The sequence below is a fragment of the Heterodontus francisci genome, chromosome 20 (assembly GCF_036365525.1).
Source record: "Heterodontus francisci isolate sHetFra1 chromosome 20, sHetFra1.hap1, whole genome shotgun sequence".
Taxonomy (NCBI): Eukaryota; Metazoa; Chordata; class Chondrichthyes; order Heterodontiformes; family Heterodontidae; genus Heterodontus; species Heterodontus francisci.
In genome coordinates this window covers 51,952,438-51,972,765 of record NC_090390.1, presented here as the reverse complement: position 1 = coordinate 51,972,765, position 20,328 = coordinate 51,952,438, and the positions used below count along the sequence as shown (strand labels likewise).

The window sequence follows — 20,328 nt, the reverse complement described above, 5'->3', positions numbered from 1 at the left end:
CCATCCCCAGGGCCTGATGGCCTACATCCTAAGGTCTTAAAGGAGGTGGCAGCGGAGATAGCGGATCCATTGGTTATAATATTCCAAAATTCCCTGGATGCGGGAAAGGTTCCAGTAGATTGGAAAAATGCTAATATAACGCCGTTATTCAAAAAGGGAGGGAGGCATAAGTAGGAAACTATAGACCCAATAGTTTAACATCTGTCGTTGGGAAACTGTTATAATCCAATATTAAGGAAGTAATAACAGGACATTTAGAAAGTCAAAACGCAATCCATCAGAATCAGCATGGTTTTATGAAGGGTAAATCATGTTTGACTAATTTGCTAGAGTTCTTCGAAGATGTACAAGCAAGTGGATAATGGGGATCCTATAGATGTAGTATATGTGGATGTCCAGAAGGCATTTGATAAGGTGCTGTGCAAAAGGTTAATACACAAGATAAGATCACATGGGGTTAGGGGCAATTTATTAGCTTGGATAGAGGACTGGCTAACCAACACAAAACAGAGAGTTGAGATAAATGGGTCTTTTTCTGTTTGGCACAATGTAATTAGTGGGGTGCCACAGGGTTCAGTCCTCGGGCCCCAACTATTTACAATCTATATGAATGACTTGGATGCAGGAATAGAAGGTACTATATCCAAATTTGCAGATGACACTAAAATAGGTGGGATAGTAAGTTGCAATAAAGAAATAAGAAATTTACAAATGGATATGGATAGGTTAGGTGAATGGGCCAAAATTTAGCAGATGGAGTTTAACGTGGATAAGTGTGAAGTTATCCATTTTGGTCAGAAGAATAGAAAGGCAAATTATTATCTAAATGGAGAGAAACTTCAGAGTGCTTCGGTGCAGAGGGATCTGGGTGTCCTCGTGCATGAATTGCAGACAGGTGCAGCAGACAATAAGGAAGGCAAATGGAATTTTGGCATTTATTGCTAACAGAATAGAGTATAAAAGTAGGGAAGTGTTTCTGCAACTGTACAAGACATTAGGGAAACCGCACCTGGAGTACTGCATACAGTTTTTGTCCCCTTACTTGAGGAGGGATGTAGTTGCATTGGAGGCAGTTCAGAGGATGTTCACTTGATTGATTCCAGAGATGGGGGGGTTTGTCTTATGAAGAGAGATTGAGCAGTTTAGGCCTTTACTCCCTAGAGTTTAGAAGAATGAGAGGAGATCAAATTGTGGTATATAAGATGATTAAGGGGATTGACAAAGTAGACGTAGAGAGGAATGTTTCCTCTTGTGGGGCAATCTAGAACAAGAGGTCATAGTTTTAGGATAAGGGGTAGCAGATTTAAAACAGAGATGAGAAGAAATTATTTCTCTCAAAGGGTCGTGAGTTTGTGGAATTCACTACCCCAGAGTGCAGTGGATGCCAGGACATTGAGTAAATTTAAGGAGGAGATAGATATTTAATTAGTAATGGGTTGAAGGGTTTTGGAGAATGGGCAGGAAAGTGGAGTTGAGTCCGAGATGAGATCAGCCATGATCGTATTGAATGGCGGAGCGGCTTGAGGGGCTGAATTGCCTGCTCCTGCTCCTAGTTCTTATGTTCTTTATCGATGTGAAATGGGCGGGCTGTCTTACGAGGAAAGACTGGACAGGCTAGACTTGTATCTGCTGGAATTTAGAAGAGTAAGAGGTGACTTGATTGAAACATATAAGATCCTGAGGGGTCTTGACAGGGTGGATTTGGAAAGGAATGTTTCCCCTTGTGGGAGAATCTAGAACTAGGGGTCACTGTTTAAAAATAAGCCGTCATCCATTTAAGTCAGAGATGAGGAGAAATGTTTTCTCTCAGAGAGTCATGAGCCTTTGGAATTCTCTTCCTCAAAAGATGGTGGAAGCAGAGTCTTTAAATATTTTTAAGGCAGAGGTAGATATATTCTTGATAAGCATGGGGATGAAAGGTTATCAGGTTGAAATGTGGAGTGATCAGTTCAGCCATGAACTTATTAAATGGCGGAGCAGGCTTGAGGGGCCTACTCCTGCTCCTAACTCATTTGTTTGTATGTAACTCGCATTCGTCCATGTGACTATTGATTTTGTCCCGAATTTTTTTTTGAAATTTTTCCTTCACCGAAGTTAAACTGACTGGCCTATAGTTGCTGGGCCAATCTGTGCACCCTTTTTTGAACAAGAGTGTAGCATTTGCAATTCTCTGGTCCTCTAGCACCACCCCCGAGTCTAAGGTGACTGAAAAATTATGGCCAGTGCCTCTGCAATTTCCACCCTTACTTCCCTCAGTATCCCTTGGATGCATCTCATCCGGACCTGGTGCTTTATCCACTTGAAGTACAGGCAGCCTATCTAATACTTCCTCTTTATCAATTTTAAACCCTTCTAGTGTCTGACTTACCTCCTCTTTCAACATTGCCTGAGTTGCATCTTCTTCCTTGGTAAAGACAGATGCAAAGTATACGCCCTCTGCCTCCATGTGTAAATCCCCTTTCTGGTCTCTAATCAGTCCCACTCCTCTTTGTACCACCTTTTTACTATTTATATGCCTTTGGAAAACTTTGGGATTTCATTTAATGCTAGCTGAAAGTCTCTTTTCATGCTCTCATATTTGCTTTTTCACTTCCCCTCTGGACTTTCTATATTCAGCCTAATTCACGATAGTATTTTCTACCTGGCATCTGTCATAAGCACACTTTTTCTTCTTTATCTTAATCTCTACCTCTTTTGTCATCCAGGGAGCTCTAGATTTGTTTGCCCTACTTTTCCTGCCTGCTTTTGACTCCAATTTATTCACCCCAGCTCCATTCTTATCCCATTGAAGTTGGCCTTCCCCCAGTTAATTATTCTTACTCTGGATCGCTCTTGATCCTTTTCCATAGTCAGCCTAAACCTTATGATACAATGATCACTATCCCCTAAATATTCTCCTGCTGATACTTGATCCACTTGGCCCACCTCATTCCCATGAACCAGGTCTAGCAGAGCCTCCTTTCTTGTTGGACTAGCAACATAGTGTTGTAGAAAATCTTCCTGAACATACTCTAGGAACTCTTGCCCCTCTCTGCCCTTTACACTACTATTATCCCAGTCTATGTTTGGATAATTAAAGTCCCCCATTATAATTTTTGCACCTCTCTGTAGTTTCCTTGCAAATTTGTTCCTCCATTTCCTTCCCACTAGCTGGTGACCTATCGATAACACCAAGCAATGTAACCGCACCTTTTTTGTTCCTTAGCTCTTGCCAAATTGATTCTGTCCTCGACCCCTCTGGGACATCCTTTCTCTCCAGCACTGCAATGCTCTCCTTAATCAATACCAATATCGCTACCCCCTCCTTCCCTTTTATCCCTTTCCTATCTTTCCTGAACATCTTGAATCCAGGAATATTTAACACCCAGTCCTGCCCATTCTGTACACCTTGGTATTCCTCTCTGATACTTGCTCCTGGTTCCCACATCCCTGACAAGTTACCAGTTTTGCATCCCTACAATCTGAACTCCCTCTCAGGTTCCCATCCCCCTGACAATTTAGTTTAAATCCTCCCCAACAGCAGTAGCAAATCTCCCTGCAAGGATATCTGTCCCAGTCCTGCTAAGATGCAACTTGTCCATCTTGTACAGGTCCCACTAGAATTGGTGCCAATGTCTCAGAAATCTAATGCCCTCCCTCCTACACCAGTTCTCCAGCCACATGTTCAATCACTCAATTCTCAAAACTGCTTTAAAATATGCGATGTTGCAGTTGTATAAGAATATAATTTTCTTGCCTCTCAGATGACTAGTCCTGGAGCATATGCCAATATGGTCCACGAGCAGTTTATTTTCATGCTTTCTTGTGTAATTATATTAATTCTCATTTTCAGCATTATAATCCAAATTCTTAATTTTCACATAGGTAAAATGAACTACTATATTGATAGAATGTGTAGACATCCGCTCGATTAAAACATAATTTATATAAAAGATTGTAACGTGGTAATTCTGGTATTACCACTGAAAAGATTGAGCTGAATCCTCCATATTGGAGGGCAAGCTGACCTTTGTGGAATCAGTTGCCTTTTCTTAATGCAGAGAAAAACTAATTAAAGTTCTTCCCAAGTGAGATCATCTTTCAGTGGCATGTAAGCAGATTGGAGACCTGATAGTGGGGAAATGGAATTCCGGGTGGTGATTGGAGGCCTGAGGTAGGTGGAATTGGAGGCCTCATGGGGAAGGTGGCAGAGAACGGGGGCACTGCTGGATTGTGGGGGATTCGTCAGGCAGGCATACTGGATCCAGAAGGTAGGTATAAAGGCACTCACTTCCTGACGTGCCAAGCCTTTGTCTGGATGTAGCTACCGAGTTTTCTGAGGCTCGAGAAACCTGGCAGACCAAGGTTAAAATTGAAAAACTGAATGACCATGTAGCTCGCAGCCTTATTATCATGTTTAAAGTACCAACCTGCCTTCTTGGAGCAGGTTGGTCACCCAGTCACCCAACTACCTTCCCATCTCAGTTCGAGATTGAAGTGGATGGGTTGGAGGCGAGTTTGGGTTGCAAATTTGATATTTAAGACTTTAATTCCCCCACCTGACTCAAACATGCCCTTTTTTCAAGTTAAAAGTCCCCCCATTGAGAGAGAAACATGAATGATTCAACTCAAAGGGCAGGATTTTCCCTCCGGGATCGGAAACTGACAACGGGACCGTTTCTGAAATGAGAATCCAATCTCTTCAGGGACATGGGTTCGCATCCCACCGCTGCCAACATGTAATGAGGAGCTTTTTATGTTGTCTGATGCAACGTAAATGAGATACGTGGAGTTCAGTTGATTGAAGATCTCAAATGGTGTTACAGTTACAAAGTGAGACTGGCATGTATTCACATGACCGCATCCTGGTACTCAGCTCATTAGCATACTAAGATCTTAAAGGGATATCACTCTTATAGGCAATCACACAACAGTTTCCTGGTTTCAATCCCATCCGGGATAGGGGTGGGAGGAGAGTGGGGGGAAGGTGGGGGTTGTATTCACAGATCCCGATTTTCACTAAGGCAGGCTACAAATTAGCTGGAAGGCAGTTTGGAAAGCCAATTAGCAGCTGTGGATGTGGGACGGAGGCAGGACTCAGTAAATGTGGGCCCGATGTAAAAGCATCATTGAAAGAATGGATGCACCAGGGATTCAGAGATCTGCCACCTGGGGCAGGGCTTCCCCTCAATTCTCCAATGCTGACCTTGAGGGCATAAGGAGAAGGCCACCCATGCAAACAAAGCTGGCATGGCTGCAGGTATGGTCCATAGGAACTGGGTACAATGCTGCAAAAGGTTCAAAGACCTTCTTCGCTCTGGCAAGATGAGTGCAATGCCAGACCCTGATGACAGTGCTTTGGGTATTCAATCTTCAGCAGACACATCAGCTGGGGAGCTGAGGGCTGCTTGCTGCTCCTGAACATGGGAGTAATGTGTGCCCACAGTACTTACTGACCGCTCAGTAAGGCTCAGAGATACGTACAGCTTTCTATGTCAATGAATTGCTGGCATTGGTCACAGAGGCCAGTAGTGCCATCCCTCTTTTGTCCTTGCAGGATAAAAGAGCTCACAAAGCCGGAGAGAGGGCTCTGACTGGAGGAGGTGTGCTGCATCTCCACATCATCACTGCCATGGAGGAGCGAGCCATGGAAATCGCAAGGGTGGCCCCCACAGGAGCAAGTCAGGGAAGGAGAGATATGCATTCCTGGTGGAGAGGGTGAAAAGATAATGCAATCCGTGGATGAAGTGAGTGGAGTGCATTCCTCCCAGTCTGACAGTATGGCAGAGACTCAGCTGCATTGGGAAGCCTCAGCACAGCAAAGGCTCCTGCTCTCAAAGACTTGTTCTCATGATCTCTTGTTTCTCCCACAGGTTCTGACATGGAGGTGGAATGCCTGAGTCCTGTAACAGCACCAGGACACACAGAAGAAACAGAGACAGCACAGTAACATCTTACAAGCGCATCCTCCACCAGCACAGATACACTCACATCGGTGGGTCTTCGCACAGGCTTAGATAGGGTGGCTCTGGGAGAACAGCACGTTACATGTGAGCAGGAGGAGGTGAGAGAGACAGAGACAGCTGTGGGGAGTCTCCCTTGAAAGATAAAGGACTGACACAGCCATGCTCAGCTGGGAGCAGATGCAGGGTCTCGGGAGTCACAAGAAAGGAAGGTCTACTTAGATCAGGAGCAATAGATGTGTTCTCACATGTCAGAGTTCCCTGAGGCAGTGTGGGACCATGGGCTGATAATAGAGGAGTCCATTCAGCTCATGTGCTCCACCATGGCTCAGGGTTTCGAACACATGAGCTCCTCCTTTGAGAGGGAGGCCAACCTCATGGAGAGCCATATGCAGCAGCACTCTGAGTGGATGCAGGAGCAGCGCACTGAAACACACAAAATGCTCTGTAGTATTGACCGGTCAGTGGTGGTGATGACGCAAAGACATTTGGAGTGGATGCCAGTTGTGCCCCTAGGGCTGAGGCAGTCACCGAAGAGTGCCACCCCACCATGGGGTGCCATCATCATCAGCCTCATTGGCGCTTCTGACTGAGGGACCATTTATGCAGTGGGGCCCAGTGACCGAGGCTGCTCCTGCATTAACACTGGTGCCACAGCATCTGGAGGCGCCCCCACTGTACAAGGTGTTGGTGAGGCCGCACTTGGAGTACTGTGTACAGTTTTGGTCCCCGTATTTAAGAAAGGATATACTGGCATTGGAGGCAGTTCAAAAGAGATTCACTAGGCCGATTCCTGGGATGAAGGGGTTGACTTATCAAGAACGGCTAAACAGGTTAGGCCTTTATTCATTAGAGTTTAGAAGAATGAGGGGTGATCTTATTGAAATGTACAATTCTGAGGGGGCTTGACAGGGTAGATTTTGGGAAGATGCTTCCACTAGTGGGGAAATCTCGAACTAGGGGACATAGTTACAGAATAAAGGGACACTCATTTAAAACTGAGATGTGAAGGAATTTCTTCTCTGAGGATACTGAATGACTGGAATTCTCTACCCCAGAGAGTTGTGGAGGCTAGATCACTGAATGTATTTAAAGAGGAGGTAGATAGATTTTTGAAATATCGGGGAGTTGAGGGCCATGAGGAGCTGGCACGAAAGAGGTCTTGAAGTCTGGGGCAGATCAGCCATGATCTTATTGAATGCCGGGGCAGGCTTGAGGGTTCAAATGGCCTACTCCTGCTCCTATGTCTTATGTTCTTATGACACCTCCACAATGAGGACAACTGCCAGGTGTGTCTCAGCCGCAAGCAGAGACGAGCTGCCTGCATCTCATCTGAGACCACATGGGGAGCACCAAGTAGAAGTGGCCAAGAGTGAAGGCCACCGGACTGGGAAGAGCAAACAGGGTTTGCCTCACCTGTAAATGTGCACTTTTTAACTTTTGGAACACACTGTAAATATTGACACATGACGCCAGACATGAGAGCTTCCATTCTTTAATGGTGAGACTGGAAAAGAGAGAAGCGATGGTGAAGGGAAGCAAAGGTCTTTGAAGTAAGACAGTGACACCTCTGGACAGATCTGCATCATTCATTGGCAGTAAGAGTGGATCTATTCAAGTCTGTGTCTTCTACAAAGTGAGTTCCAAACTATTCTGTCCTCCTGGGTTAGAAGGGCTCAGCTGAAATGTGCCTGGATCAGATAATCCCCGACATTGATGGCTTCCTGACGAGACCCTCGAATCCTGGCCAGTCTCGGCCACCTCCTGTGCAGCCAGGGCACCTCAGTGTTCTGCATCCTCCTCTTCCATGCCCTGCTCTTCCTCCTCCTCCGATGAGCTGTGTCATTCTAGCGCTTCACCCTCTTCAAGGTCCAGGCTTCTCAGAAGGGCCATGTTATGGAAAGAGCAGGAGATCACCACAACACGTGACACCCTAGCAGGAGTGTACTGCAGGGCACCACCTGACTGGTCAAGGCTCCGGAACCACATCTTCAGAAGCCCAATGGCCTTCTCAAAGTGGGCCTTATGAGCAGATGGCTTCAGTTGTAACATCTCTGTGACTCAGTATTAGGGTTACATAAAGGAGTGAATAGCCATCTCTTCAAGGGATATCCTTTGACCCGTAGAATCCATCCATGTAGTTTGGGGGCGGAATGAAGAGCTGCAGCACCCTGAATTGCCAGAGGATGAAGGAATCATGATGGCAGCTGCCAGGAAAGCAAGTGCACAAATAGTGGAAGCCCTTCCTGTTGATGAATCTCACTGGCTTCTCACTCAGTGCCTTGATGGCCACATGGGAGCAACCGATGATGCCCTGCACCCAGGGGAATCAAACGATGGAGGTGAAATCCACTGCCCTTTGTGCCTGCAAGGCCCCATCAGTCTGGAATCAGATCTAATGTCTAGCTCTCGCAAAAAGGACATCAATGACTTGCCAGATGCAATGGTGTGCAACTGTGAGCTGACACCAAGGTCCGCAGTTGATCCTTGGAAGGAGGTAGAGGTAAAGAAGTTCAAGATGTTCCGTGACTTTGACAGCTACTAGCAGAGCATGGCAAGCAGTGCTGTGAAGTTTGAGGTCTTTCATGAAGAGGACACAGATCTCTGTGACCATCTTCCTGGATAGGTGCAGTCTCCTGCGGCATTGAGTCTCCGACATGTCCAGGCAGCTCCGTCTTCGGCAGTAGATCCTATGCTGAGGTATGGCTGTTGCCTTCTTGCCCCTCATCCCTCTCCTCTGCCCTCCTCGTTCACAGGGCTCTGCCTCCCCTGCTGGGGATGTTGCTCCAAATCGCCATTAGACCCAATATCTGAGAATTGTGCTCACATTATCAGCTGCTGCCTTCCTTGTGCTCAGGCGGACTCGCAATAATGTCTGGAAAACTAATCCCCTCATCAGGACCTAAAAATCTTGTTCAAAATCATATCTAGACTATTTTAATTTTTAAAAAACAGATTGTAATGCATTTAGTTTACTAACCTCATGAGGGTTAACTGTTAGCAAAAACTAGTAAACTGTAGGCTCAATTTTAACTCTGTGCTAGTTTTGGTGGGTAAATGTCAGTGTGAATTGGAAACTCACCTCCTGTTCCAGAAATGTGGACGTCAGCAGGAAGTGGTGGAGCATCAGGAGGCCCAGAGGCCATCCAGCAACAGGGGCCATTCCGAAAGGGACTTGCAATCGGGGTTACAGGGACGTGTCTGCAGCAGGGGAGGCCTAAGTTTTCCTTGTGGGGTCCAGAGAAGCACTTTTGCTCCATCAGGCCCTACAAAGAAAGCAACAAATAATTAAAAATGTATTTTTTTGCCTCTTCTGACCATGATTAGTTTTGCTGCTGGGGTGGTCTGGTGAAAACTCACTACAGCATTCCACTTAGGCTACCAAGTTAAAATTGCAGTTGGATCCCAATGGTTGACATACCTATGTAGAAAGACTGCTGCCAGTTTTGGGTGGGTGTTCTTGCTGCATGAAAATCTCGACTGGTTGGCTCCTGGTGGCTCCAGGACAACCTAGGCAGCTTTGCCAGGCGGGTGGGGTTAAACTGATTTTCCTTTATATTTTCCTTTCCTAAAAATTCCTTCAATTATATAATTTGACAGTCAGTTAATAAGAACAAAATAAGGGACTCTATTAATTTGCAGCTCGGGCACTGAAGTTTTTATATTGAGTTCAGAAAATACCAATTAGCTGTCAGTTGCTTCAATAAATTAAATGTAGCATTTTCATTTCTGGGTGGTTCGGTGACAACTCAATCATTAATTATAATTATGTGCATTCTTTTGAGATGGTTAAGACTTGCCAGAAGGTTTCAGCCAGTTACTTCCCAAACTCAATTAAAAAGTTGCAGAGTAGGAATATTCAGTCCCTGCAGAGAAGGAGTAGGAAAGGTCCAAGGCCCAAAGTTAAGTCATGCATGTACAAACCAGCACTGAGGGCCACCAACATACTGTTGCTAATTAATGATCAAAGTATTGGAGATTTTCTGTTATGGACTTGTGCATACTGAGATGTGGTTTCATATGGTCAAACTTATTTTCATTTAGCAAAGCCAGCAAAAAGAGAAAGTATACATCCCATCAATCTGAGTTATAATCAAACTCATCTCTTAGAGGTGAAACAATTATGTACGAACCCACTACACAATCAAGGCTCTCATTCCTTACCAAATTTCGCTAACAATTTTCTCCCCTTCCTTTCCCACTGTAGGTGTTTACAGTTTCACAGCATCAAGCACCCACGGTTAATTAACACAAGAGGTTGTTATTCCTGTGTGAACTTTGACAGTGAGTTTTAGAGCATGACTACCTGCCCGAACCCAACGGGACCCGATGACATGTGTCAGGTTCAGTTCGGGTCACTCTTCTGGGTCCAGCATTCGGGCTTGGGTCGGACACACTCTATGACCACCTCCGGTATGTGGCTCCAATCTAAATGTACTTTTTAAACAACCTTTCAAGTCCAGTTACAGTTTTTGTTGCTTATCTGCACAAGCCTAAAAAGTGAAAAACGGAAGCTAGGTTAACTGAACATTCTGGTGGTCGGGTTGGGTCGGGCGTGGAAAAAAATGAAAGGACTCGGGCCGGGTCAGGCTGGGGTCAGATGTGGTTCTGTCGGGCTCGGGTCGGGTTTCATTTGCAGACCTGAACTGGCCTTTAGTGAGTTTTAGCAGACTATTTGACTATGATAGGTGAAGGGCATCACAGCTTAGTCCAATCCTGTCCACATATACACACTTCTGCTGGGGTCACTGGAAAATGACCAGGAGAAATAACCCCGACCACTTTTTCTCTTCCTAACCGAAAGGCACCTCAGCCAATTGTGATGCAACTACCATCACCATTTCCCTCATGTGATCAACGGATTGAACATAGATTGGAGAAAGAACCTGGGATCGGAAAGCTTCATCGATACTTTTAACAAACTCACCCTTACAGTAGATTTTTTAAAACAAGATATCCTGGAGAAACTCTGGTCAATTTGAAATGATCACAAAAATATATCTTCATGAGAGTAGAAAAATTCCAACTTCATCATGTGAAACAAGCCTGGTGAAGAGTATATAATGGTCCAATAGTGTGCTTTCACAATATGTTAATTTAAATACCTTCTCTCAGACCAGAGAGATACTAAACAATTTTATTTTCACAGTAGGGGGACTAATTCGGAGAGAAAGTATTTCCTCCAGCTTATTTTCTTTAACTACACAAACTGCATTTAAGAATATGGTCTTTAACATTCTATCATAAAAGTATTCCACTGTGGTTTTGTAATTGAACATTCCACATACCAGCACTGTGTATCATCCTTGAACAGGCCACAGGCTATAATATCAAACCATTTCTCCTTTCTTATTGCTGTATCCACTAACAGCAATAGAGTTTGATGCCTCTTACCCGCAATGTGAGCAGTTGCAGTGCAGTTTTCTCACGCTCAGTGGTGAGCTCTGACTGGCTAATCTCAATATCTTCGCCTCGATGTACAGTGGGAGATCCTATTGTAGACTTTGCTATCATGCTGAGGGTGGGTTTTTGTCTTCCCTGTTTCACAGTGTCTTTCCTCTTTCCATTTAAATCAACGTGATAGTTGGGAAATGTCATATCAGCTGTGAAGAAAATTTCACATTAATTCATGCAATTACAATCTTATGCTATTATTGTGGTGAATGGCAAACTGTTTGATATACAAAATCCTTAAAACATGGTGTCAGAGGGCATACTTCAGCATTAAAAGGCAAATTCAACCCTTTACAAAAAATGATAAATTTCAATGTTTTGCTCTGAAATAGGACTGCTTGCCCAGCATGCTGAAAGTATTACAATCGTTATCGCATGAACAGCAGCTGTTGCCTTTGCTGGCTGTCTTCATTATGCACAGGCTTCCTCACAAAACTGTCTCTGTGGTTGTGGGTGGGGGGTGGGGGGGGGGATAGGGGATAGGGGAGAGGTGCGTGGGGGTGGTTGGGGGCAACACATTGAGGGGAATTTTAATCTGGAGGAACACATGGGGGATATTAAAACTAGCAAAAATGTCAGTGCATCGAGAAGCCAGCTCCAATCCACCAACTTCCAGGTTTAATTTGAGCATGTTAGGTTGCTTGCGCTCAACCCCTTTCGGGGAGGCAGGTTGCCTATTAATATATGTTAATCACTTAATTAGAACACTATTTCAATTCACTTTCAAATTTAAAGTCACATCTATGGGATTCTCGGGCTTTCTGAAAGTCTCTCGTGAAGGCAATTGTGGGGGCTGAACCAAACTCAAGGAAATAACTGTAATAAATACTCTCGGCTCACAGCTGCTTTCTTACCTGCTAGTGGAAAAGGATTTGCTCACAGTACTTTAACTGAGAGGTTATTTTCTACACTTTGGAGGTTTTCTCAATCACATCATTATAGGTGACGCTATATCTATCCTTAGATTGGACCTTGGACAAGGTCCAATATGACCACCACCAGCACAAGCAACAGTCTTCTGTTCAGAGAGTTGTAGTAGAGATGGGATACACCGAGCTATGATTTTCCAAAATTCCTTAGAGTTGGGAATGGTCCCATCAGTTTGGAAGTTGGCAAACGTTACACTGCTTTTCAAGAAAGGAGGGAGAGAGAAAACCGGGAACTACAGGCCAGTCAGCCTAACATCAGTCTTGGGAAAATGCTGGAATCTATTATTAAGCAAGTCTTAACAATGCACTTAGAAAAGCACAGTATAATTAGAACAAGTCAACATGGTTTTACTAAAGGTAAATCCTGTTTGACAAATTTATCAGAGTTTTTTGAGGATGTAACTAGTAGGGTAGATAAAGGGGAACCAGTAGATGTAGTATACCTGGAATTCCAAAAGCCATAAGGTGCCATACAAAAGGTTAATGGGTAAGATAAGGGCTCATGGAGTTGGGGGTAATATATTATCATGGATAGATCATTGGTTAACAGACTAGAAGCAATGAGTGGGCATAAATGGGGCATTTTCAAGTTGGCAGGCAGTAAACAGTGGAGTGCCACAAGGATCAGTGCTGGGGCATGAGCTATTTACAATCTACATCAATGACTTAGATGAAGAGACAGAGAGTAATATATCTAAATTTGCTGATGATACAAATGTAGGTGGAAAGGTAAGCTGTGGGGAGGACACAAAGAGGCTGCAAAGCGATTTAGACAGGTTAAGTGAGCAGGCAACAAGATGGCAGATGGAATAAAATGTAGAGAGGTGTGAAGTTTTGCACTTTGGTCGTAAGAATAGAAAAGCAGAATATTTTTTAAAAGGTGTGCAACTTGTAAGTGTCAATGTTCAAAGAGACTTGTGTGTACTTGTACAAGGAATGCAGAAAGTTAACATACAGGTACAACAAGCAATTAGGAAGGCAAATGGCATGTTGGCTTTTATTGCAATGAGATTAGAGTACAGGAATAAGGAAGTATTGCTACAATTGTACAGGGTTTTGGTGAGACCACATCTGGAATACTGTGTGCAGTTTTGGTCTCCACATTTAAGAAAGGATATTCTTGCATTGGAGGCAGTGGAGCGAACATAAGAACACAAGAAACAGGAGCAGGAGTAGGCCATTCGGCCCCTCAAGCCTGCCCCACCATTCAATAAGATCATGGCTGATCTGCCCCAGACCTCAACCCCTCTTTTGTGCCAGCTCCTCATAGCCCTCAACTCCTCGATATTTCAAAAATCTACCTACCTCCTCTTTAAATACTTTCAGTGATCTGGCCTCCACAACTCTCTGGGGTACAGAATTCCAGACATTCACTAACCTCTGAGAGAAGAAATTCCTTCGCATCTCAGTTTTAAATGAGTGTCCCCTTATTCTGTAACTATGTCCCCTAGTTTGAGATTCCCCCACTAGTGGAAGCATCTTCTCAACATCTACCCTGTCAAGCGAAGGTTCACTAGATTGGTCCCTGGGATGAGGGGGTTGTCCTATGATGAGAGAAGAAGTAAATTGGGCCTGTATTCTCTGGAGTGTAGAAGAATGAGAGGTGATCTCATTGAAAATTATAAGATTTTAAAGGGGCTGGATAGGTTAGACACTGAGAGATTATTTCCGCTGGTCAAGGAATCAAAAACACAGGAGCACAGTTTCAGGATAAGGGGTCGATCATGTAGAACTGAGATGAGGAGAAATTACTTCACTCAAAGGGTTGTAAATCTTTGGAATTCTGTAGCCCAGAGGGTTGTGGATGCTCCATCATTGGATACATTTAAGGCTGGGATAGACAGATATTTGGTCTCTCAGGGAATCAAGGGATATGGCGAGCAGGTGGGAAAGTGGAGTTGAATCCTAAGATCAGCCATGATCGTTCTGAATGGCGGAGCAGGCTCGATGGGCCATATGGTCTACTCCTGCTCCTATTTCTTCTGTTCTTGTAGGAGAAACAGAAATTGGATTGTTTATCCAGCATTCTGAACAGTGAGCTAAAATGTTGCTTTTTTTAACCACATGATGTCTTTCGCTGGCTGACTTCATTTTGCATAGGTTTCCTCACAAAACTATCTCTTCGTGGGGCAGTGGGTGGGGGCGCGGGGGAACACATTTGGGCCTGATTTTAACTCCCCTGAAACCGATTCATTTAGACATAGTTAAAACCAGGCCCATTAATAATTATGTAATATATTTTGGAATAGTTATAGGTCAGGTTGGAGGAAAAAGCATCCTTAAAACTGGAAACACATTTAATATGAATGGTTGGAAGAACACAGTTATTAAAAATATGCACAGTTCAGGAATTTTCTTACATTGGAACTAATGCTTGGCATGTAATTTTAACTGAAATTGATTACAATGTTTTTTGCAGTCAGTAATCTGGGTTGTGTGTTGTACGCAGGACAAATTTCAATTCGAAACAAGCAAAGCAATTTCTCACAGAAATAAAAGAAAAGGTCAGAAAACAATAAAATAACAACAACTTGAATCCATATAGTGCCTTTAACATAGTAAAACAGCCCAACATGCTCCAGAGTATCAGATTAAATTTGACATGGAGCCACATAAAGAGGTATTAGGACAGCTGACCAAAAGCTTGCTCAAAGAAGTAGGTTTTAAGATGCATCTTAAAGAAGAATAAAGACGTAGAAAGGTTTAGGGAGGGAATTCCAGAACTTAGGGCCTCGGCAGCTGAAGACATAGCCGCCAATGGTGGAACAAAGGAAATCGGGGATGCGCAAGAGGCCAGCTTTGAAGAGGTGCAGAGATTTCTGAGAGTTGTAGGGCTGAAGGAAGTTATGGACATAGATAGGGGTGAACACAAGGATGAGAATTTTAAAATCAAGGTGTTGTTGAACCGGGAGCCAATGTAGGTCAGTGAGTGGGATGTTGAAAAATCAACGTTTTGGGTCTGTGACCTTTCAATCAAGTCACAGACGTGAAATGTTAACTCTGTGTCTCGCTCCACAGATGCTGAGTATTTCCAGCATTTTCTGATTTTCTTTCAAATTTCCAGCATCCACAGTATTTTGCTTTCGTGCTGTTTTGAACAAATCAATCTGGATTCTCTCAAGTACCTCCAGACAGCCAGTTATACTCGTGACACATCGAGACATCTGGGCCAGGATTTTTAGGCCCTGATGGGGGTGAGTGTGGAAGCGGGCAGGTGTGACAATTCGCACCACTAGCCGATGTGCTGATTTGCTGTTATCATTCCTGCCGCCGGTAATTTTGTTCAAGGGGGGGTGGTGGTGGGTAGAGGGGACCCGGCCACAAGCTCAATTTGGATGTGGCCAATTGATCTTGTTAGCGAGCTTGTTGTCAGCTCGTCAAGGGCCAGTTTGGAATTTTGGTGCGGGTGCATGGGTAGCACGATGGATCAGGAACCATCCAGCTGCAAGGAAGCAGCAACACAGCGGGGATGCAATTAGGTGGGCCCATAAAAGGGAGCATAGCTGAGAAGGGCACTCAGCCATTGGCACACAGGTGTTATCAGATGAACAAAGTTAGTGGAGTGAGTGGACTGTCCCGGTTGGGGGGGGGGTGATCATGACCTTCCAAGGATCATGGGGCCATAATGGGAGGGGGGTGTCCAATATGATTGTGAGTACAAATGCCCGCAAGCAAAGCAACAGCTGGACATAGGATTAACGTTTATAGAGATTGAGTTGAGTTGCGATCAGGGTCAACACTTTCAGGAGCGCTGAGGGCATGAGAAGGGAAAAGGAGAGGAGAGGATCCAGAGGTTGGAAGGCAACAACGGCCATACCCGGAACATCGTGTGTACCGCTGAAGAAGAAGCTACCTGGAAATGTTGGAGACTACAGTGACACAGGAGACTACGCTTATCTGGACATCTGGTCACTGAGATTTGTGCCCTCGCAGTAATGCTCACCATGCCCTGCCAATAGCTGTCAACATCACTGTGGCCTTGAACTTCTTTGCCTCTGGATCCTTCCAAGGATCAGCAGCAGACCTTTGTGTCACCTCTCAAGCGGCAGCACACCATTGCATCTCATGAGTCACTGATGCCCTGTTTGGGAGAGCTGGGTAGTGCATACAATTTCAAACAGATGGGGCCTCGCAGACACAAAGGGCAGTGGGATTCATCTTCATGGCTGGATTCTCCAGGTGCAGGATATCACCGATTGCAACCACAACAAGATCTTTATGCATGTGTGCACTCACTCTCCTGGCAGCTGCCATGATACCTTTATCTTCCAGCAGTGCAGGGTGCTGCAGCTCCTCATATCACCACCCAAACTGTGTGGATGGATCCTAGGGAACAATGGATATCCCTCGAAAAGGTGGCTACTCACCCCTTTACGTGATTGCAACGGAGCCACAGAAACACCATAACTGAAACCATTTACTCATGAGGAGTACCATTGAGGCTTCTGAAATTGCAGTTCCAGTGCCACGACCGGTCGGATGGGCACCCTGCAGCACACTCCTGCAATGGTCTGACGCATTGTGGTGGTCTGCTACACACTCCATAACATAGCCCTCCAGAAAACTATGTACCTTGAAGAGGACGTAGCTCTGAAACGACATATCTCATCAGAGAGAGAGGATGAGCAGGACGTTGGAGACGAGGAGGAGGAAGAGGAAAATGCTGAGCAGAGTGGTGCCCAGGCTGTGCAGGGAGGAGACCAGGGCCAGCGCAAGACTCAAAGGTTTCGTCAGGATGGCATCAACCCCAGCGATCATTTGGTCCAGGTACGTTTCACCTGAATGCTTTTAACCCAGCAGGGCTGCATGCTCTGGACCTCATTTTGAGCTGCCCGTGTCAGCACTTCCATTGAAGTTGCTGCCTTGAATAGATCCACTCTTATCACCAATGAATGATACACATCTGTACGGCGGCCTCACTGTCCATATTCAAAGACCTTTGCTTCCCTTTGCCACATCATCCTTCTTCTCAAGCTTTGCCATTAAAGAATGGAAGCTCACACGTCTGGGGGTCATGTGTCATTTTTACAGCGCTAGCAAAAAGTAACAGTGCACAATAACATGTGAAATGAACACCAGTGAACCACTCAGTGCTCTGACCAACATGGTAGCTTGTGCTGTCAGCCATTTCCACACAGTGCTCCCCTTGTGGCCACGGATAAGGAGGAGGCAGCCAGTTCTCTGGTGTCTGCTTGTGGCTGAGATGTCCATGGTGGTCATCCTCGGCTAGGAGGTGCCAGCAGTGACACCTCCAGAAGCTGCTGCACCGGCATCAATACAGGGGCAGCCTCTATCACATGGCCCTGCTGCATAGATGGTCCCTGAGTCAGAGTGACCAAGGAGGCCAATGATGATGGTGACACCCTGTGAGGGGAGGCTCCTTCATTCTCATGGGTGACTGCCTCAGCCCTTGGATGGTGCTCCAGATCGCTGGAGAGAGCCACCAGCTGCGGCACAACTGGCGTCCACTCTACGCGTCTTTACGCCATCGGCGCCACTGACCACTCAATGCTCCAGAGTGCTGCGTGCATTCTGTACATGTCAGTGCGCTGCTCCTGCATCCATTCTGAGTGCTGCCACATATGACTCTGCAGGAAGTTGGCCATTTTTTCAATGGAGGAGGTAATGTGTTCAAAGCCCTGAGACATGGCAGTGTACATGAGGTGAATGGACGCCTCCATTCTCAGTCCATGACCCCGCACTGCCTCAGAGAATTCTGACATGTGGGTACATATCTCTCACTGCTGGGAAACTGCTGCTGGTCAAAGTAGAGCCTCCCTGCTTGTGATTCCTGAGGCCCTGCATCTGTACCCAGCTGAGCATAGCTGTGTCTGTCCTCCATCCTCTGAGGGGGACTGCCCACAGCTGCCTCTGCCTCTCTCACCTCCTCCTGTTCACTAATGCCTTGCTCTTTGCCCAGTGCCACCCTTTCTAATTGCGCGTGAGCATCCACTGTGTCTGTATCTGCGCTGGTGGAGGGTGCGCTTGTAAGATGTGACGGTGCTGGCTCTGCTGTCTCGGTTGCTTGAGATGCTCATCTTCAATGACTGACACTGTGGGAGACACTAGAAGGAGATCATGAGAACTCGTCTGTGACAGCAGAAGCATCTGAAGTGCTACAGCTTCCCAATGCAGCTGAGTCTTTGACATGTTGCTGGATGGAGAGGAGTGCATCTACAGATTGCAATATATTTTTACCCTCTTCTCTAGGTATTCCCATCTCTCCATTGCCACTTTGTCCTCTGGGGACACCCTGGCAATTTTCATTGCTGCCTTCTCCATGGAAGCGATGATGGCAAACTGGGGCACTCTTCCTCCTGTGCGAGCCTTTTCCCACGAATTATGTGCCCTCTTCTCCTATAGGGACAAAAGAGCAAGAGGTAAGGCACTGTTGGCCTCTCTGTCCAATGCCAGCGGCTCATTGATGTAGGTAGCTGCATGTATCAGTGCTGGCAGGACCCAACAGCGCCACGGCTCTAGGCCTTGCCAAAAGGTCAGTGATTACCCTGGGCACACATTTCTCCCATGTTAAGGAGCATCATTCACCCTCATGATGCTCAGCTGGTGTGTCTGCTGGAGGTTGCATACCTAGAGACCTGTCATCATGGTCTTGTTTTGCACTCATCTTGCAAGAACAAAGAAGATCATTAAACCACCTGTGACACTGAACCCAGTTCCTCCACATGACACTTCTGCTGCTCACGGTTTCTGCTACCTCCAGCCAGGCCTGCTTTGTTTGGCTGGGCGGCCTTCTCTGCTGCCATCTGGAAACAGGAGCTCCTTCTTCTCTTTGTCACAGCCTCCAAAAGCACCTCAAGGGCTTCATCTGTGAAGCGAGGGGCAGCCCTGCCCAGGTGCCAGCCCTCTGCAATTCTCCTGTTGCACTGGAGTTGCATTCTGAGTCAAACAGCTGCCACAGTAATGGCTGCCGTGATGCTGTTAAATAGGGTCCACACTTCAGAAATCCTGCTTCCATCCTGCACCCACCGCCAATAATTGGCCACCAAACTCATCCCCCAGTCAATCAGCAACTGACATTAAGAAAATCACTGGCTGTGCAGGATCAGGACCCGGAAATGTTTGCGACGTTGGGTTTCCGACTCTGAAGGCACAATTCTGCCCCGGGAGCAGATTATGTGGATGTCCCACTAGTTGTGGAATAGTGAAAAAGGACAAATGAAAAAAGACAGAGGAAGCTGGCACCTCATATCTTTTTGGTTATACAATAGGCCCTTAAACGTATCACCAAAAAGGTGAGACTCATACTATCTCATTTCTCTTCAGATGACCTTTGAATCGTTCCAACTAAAACAATCAGAATTCCTTTCTTTTTGGCCTTCCCCACCTCTTGCCAATGATACAAATTTGAAATCTATCCAAATTTTCACTTCATCATTAAACTTGAGAAGGCAGTTATGAGTTCAGTGACTAAGAGCTGAATTTTGCCATTAGTGTGCTGATCCCAACGCCGGGAGGAATTCTGGGTCGGGAATCTGGGGCAGCGAGTTGCGAGTATCGGACGCGATCTTCCTGGAGATGGCTGCTGGCCACCTTCGCAGTGTGGGTGATGCCTGGCCATCAGTAGGAGCAGCAGCGGTGCCATGGATGTGCCTTCAGTGGGAGGAAGCAGCTGCCATTGGAGCAGGGCAAGCATTAGCAGAGACATCAGTCTCCATGATGTGGCTGCAAGGGTATGCCTGCTGCTTGGGCACAATCCCTTTTGTGAATTACTGCCGGCAAATAAATGTAAATGCTCCATTTAGTCCCAGCTCAGACCTCCCACTGCGAAGCTGACTCTGATCCATTGCCAGGCTTCTGACACAGTGGGGGGCCCATGCAATGCCGGGAAGATTGAAACGCTGGGGGAAATGCTCCTTGATTGGGGCCTTAATTGGCCTCATTGCCTGCCCACCTTCATGGAACGTGCTGCCAATTCTCGTGGTAGACCACCCCTGGTAAAGTCGCCCAGGGCGGGACAGCATCAGGGAGCCATCCCGATAGGA

General features: G+C 45.8%; 1 protein-coding gene across 3 annotated transcripts in view; it reads right to left on the bottom strand.

The window, feature by feature from the left end:
• The window catches only part of c20h10orf90 (chromosome 20 C10orf90 homolog), a 224,275-nt gene that overhangs the window by 55,636 nt on the left and 148,311 nt on the right, over positions 1-20,328 (bottom strand). For all 3 annotated transcript variants that reach the window (XM_068052741.1, XM_068052742.1, XM_068052743.1), the window contains one exon: positions 11,337-11,545. In XM_068052741.1, coding sequence (XP_067908842.1) covers positions 11,337-11,545 — 209 coding nt within the window. The remainder of the gene's footprint in view (positions 1-11,336; positions 11,546-20,328) is intronic.